General features: G+C 37.0%; 1 protein-coding gene across 1 annotated transcript in view; it reads right to left on the bottom strand.

Moving 5' to 3' along the window:
- Nucleotides 1-1,592: 1,592 nt before the first annotated feature.
- samd1b (sterile alpha motif domain containing 1b) overlaps nt 1,593-3,788 on the bottom strand; it is a gene marked incomplete in the record, with an annotated part of 26,080 nt that continues 23,884 nt past the window's right edge. The window contains 2 exon segments of the mRNA XM_014025995.1: nt 1,593-2,859; nt 2,979-3,093. Coding sequence (XP_013881449.1) covers nt 2,716-2,859; nt 2,979-3,093 — 259 coding nt within the window.

Raw genomic sequence — 3,788 nt, 5'->3', positions numbered from 1 at the left:
TATATATATATATGCAATGAGGACATCAGCTGGTTGCTTTAAAGAAAATATTGCAACATGTTGCACCAGCTGTTTATGTGGGACTAAAACTAAGATCATGTGTGATTAAATATTGAGTCGAAACTTCAAAAGGCAATCTACAAAAAACTGTTTATTCATCGAAATTACTGTAAGAAAAACAAAAGTTTTACTGAGTAGTATTTACTTCTCAATTTTACCAGGCTGTTAAAGGGATAGTTCAGATATTTTCAAGCAGAGTTATGTGGAAAGTTTAGGCACATTTATTATTTTCCCAGCTGTATGATGCTCTTTGAACAACCTCAGTTCAGTCAAATAAGGTTTAATTTTAGCTGAATGCTAATCAATTCAATTCAATTCAATTCAGTTTATTTATATAGCGCCAAGTCACAACATACGTTGTCTCAGGGCACTGTACATGAAAAAAGAACAATCTAAAGAAGAAGCCAGCAGATTGTGTTGAATCACTTCATCACAGTCTCCCATCCTGAGCAGACAGTGGAGAGGAAAAACTCCCTGCTAATCAGGAAGAAACCTCCAGCAGAACCAGGCTCAGGACAGGCGGCCGTCTGCCTCTCTAATCACAGCAGGGCCAAGATCAAAGTGGTTGATGTCGTAAGACTCCAGCAGTAGCTACGTTTACATGGACATAAGTAATCGGATTTAAAGTTCGTTCAGAATAAAATGCGTCATGTAAACAGCCCGTTCAGATTATTCTGATCCGATTGAACTCGATCAGAATGAATTTTTAATCCGAATGAGTCRGGTGGGTTATGCCGATTGATAATCGGAATGACGTTCATGTAAACACTTAATGGGATCATCTTATTCTGATTGTAGAAAACTGACCTGTGCACCTATGCGCATGTCTGCTGACTTTCATTCACCCGGTGGGACAGCAGCGCTCCAGCTGCGCTGCACCGTACAGAACTTTTCCTCCTCGCTCTCTTAACAGATGAAAAAGGAGGCAAACAGCAGATGTTGCTTTGCAAAAATTAAAAATTAAAAAACTGTCATCTGCAGCTCAACCAGGGAGTAACCACGTCTCTACCGTTGTTAAAAGCTGACAAGGGTCCATCCTGAGCGCTCAGAGGAGCTTTGTTTATGGTTGTAACACGGGAGTAGAGCTGAACGTTTACAACACTGTGCATGTCCAGACTTGTATTCTGAATAAAACTCCGGTGCATGTAAACACTTTTCATGATCAGATTGTGTCCATGTAAACAGTACATTCAGATTATTTAATCCGAATACATTTCAATCTGATCAAAAAATTTTGTGCATGTAAACATAGCTAATAAGCTGTAGCCCTTCTGATGAAGTCTGACACTCACAACATGAACAGCATAACATTTCTGCTAAAACACTTGTGCTATGTGAGGCTGATACGTAAAAAACCATTAGAAATAAACTTTCCAAAAAAAAAAAAAAACTGAGGTAATTCTATCTAAAGAGCTATCTACAACAGTTAAGATACTGATTGTTCAATAGTTCCTTTTATTACTTTTTCCTTTGAACTGTCTAAACGTAAGCATAACAATGTAAAAGTGTAAAAAAATAGTAAAAAGCACAGGTTCACAGTGAGCTCAGAAACTCGGGTCAGTTCTGGTTTTATGATATTAGTCTTTGATGAACATACAGTACACAACACACACCTTTCAACAGACAACTAACCAAAAACAACTTTCTCTGCAACACAAACATTTTTACATGCATGAAATCCAATAAATTAAAWGTTCAGGGCCCAATAATAAAACATGAATTATCTTTTAACCTTTAAATTAAAAAATTACAATTGACTTAAAGTCAATCTTTATATTAAGTAATTAATATTATTTTTTAGGAGGGGGGGCATTACACTCATTGACTTTGAAACCCCCTGCAATAAAGCAAAACTGACTTCAGATATAAAGCCAACTAATTTAATTAACTGCATTTTTCCTTATATCTTTATTTTTTAATTTATTTCATAAAATTATTAATATGCCAAATCAGATTGTAAACAGTTCAGTTTAAAACTGAGTTTTTATACAAGACAATAAACAACACAACAATCAACCATCTCCAAACAATGATGGAGAATTTATTACTTTATTGCTTTGACTCTGCTCTTTCAGGAATGACAGGAAGTCTGCAGTCAACTCTCTGCATGCTAACCCTTTCCTCCAGCTTTTGTAAATATGGATCTATGYCTAGATTGCTGTTTTATCCAACGTGCTCTACATGGACAGAAACAAACCCAAAGATTTCTTCGCATCACATCCCTCCACAAATCCACTCTGACCCTCCACTCCCAGAGGTGTCCTCAGCACAAAAATACAACTTCTCTCACGCGAGTGAAAACTGTTTCATCGTCGGAACAAAATGAAACGGCATTGCTGCTTTGAATGTCTGCATATGAAAATGTTTTTGAGCTTGCTTTTCTTATCCAACATCTGTGCTTTGTTTGGTAGAAAAGTCATTGCTGTCTAAAAAAAATCTCAGCCATACTGCGGTCATTTGTAGACCAGACCAGCTCAGAGGTCCACTGGGATCTATCTTAAAGTGTGTTTGTGTGTGTGTGTGTGTGTGAGTGGTTTTTATCAGCAGATGAAAAGTGAAGAGTAATATTCTGTATACCATGCATGCATTTCCATATTGAGCTAAATTTAAATACAAACATACTGTAACAGTCTTTGCGTATTTTCCGTGTTGCTGTTAGCAGTCACCRTCCTCGAAGTGTGTTTTCTGCAGAACCTTTACGTGACGCTCGTAGATCTTGAGGGCGGGGCCAAGTTTGATTGACAAGCCAGTCAAAACATCATTACGCTGCATGAGGAGGAGAGACTTGCCATCGATTTCCTAACGAGAAAGCAAAGCAGTGATTGAAGGAATTCTGACACTGTTGAAGTTTAAAAATCTGTGAAATCAGAAAGTTGAAAGGCACCCTCTGGTGGTTGTTGAGATGATAACAGGCTCACCTGTGCTTTGAAGGCAGCTGCCTGCTCAGAAAAACCTGCASCTGTGAAATAACTGACCACATCGGACACGGTCCAGTCCACTGGATTTCCTTCCACGCCTTCAATCTTCAGATGTCTAAGGAAAAAAGAAAAACTAGGGTTGTTACAAAAATTGACCGGAAACATTCAAGCAGTGAAGTCTAGAATTTTACATTGTAAATCCTTTCATACAAGTATTTGCATTTCCTGTTAAAATGACTGATATATATATATAAAAAAACTGTCTGGTCTGAATGATATATATTTATATCTCGGACAGGAAGCCAATCAGCTTGTGGAGACATACCTGAAATTAAATTCAATTCAAAAATACTTCATTAATCCCAGAGGGAAATTAGATGTTGTTGTAACTCATTTAATTAAAGAGGTATTGTAATATGGTACTATATTTATGGTTCTAATAGATATTAGAATTCCTTCATCTTAAATCACCCAAATTGCTATCTAAAATCTACAATAAACTCTCTGGAATAGATAACTCAATTTCACTACCTGTTGCAAAATGGGAGAAAGACTTATCAGTCAACTATGACCAAGACACCTAACATATGCTTGGAAACATTTAAAATAACTAGAAACTCCAATCTACAATTAATACAATATAAAGTCCTCTATAGAGCACATTATACAGTTCAGCGAATGTTCAAGATGGGTTTTACTTCATCTAATAACTGCTCCCATTGTACAGGCAATGTGCCAGACAATTATATCCATGCACTCTGGCTCTGTCCACCTGTCCAGAGGTTTTGGGTCCGGGTATGTGAAGATTTG

This window comes from Austrofundulus limnaeus, unplaced genomic scaffold (assembly GCF_001266775.1).
Source record: "Austrofundulus limnaeus strain Quisiro unplaced genomic scaffold, Austrofundulus_limnaeus-1.0 Scaffold514, whole genome shotgun sequence".
NCBI classification, from domain to species: Eukaryota; Metazoa; Chordata; class Actinopteri; order Cyprinodontiformes; family Rivulidae; genus Austrofundulus; species Austrofundulus limnaeus.
Note: the sequence above shows the minus strand (reverse complement) of the source record. Positions and strands in the feature narration are given on the sequence as shown.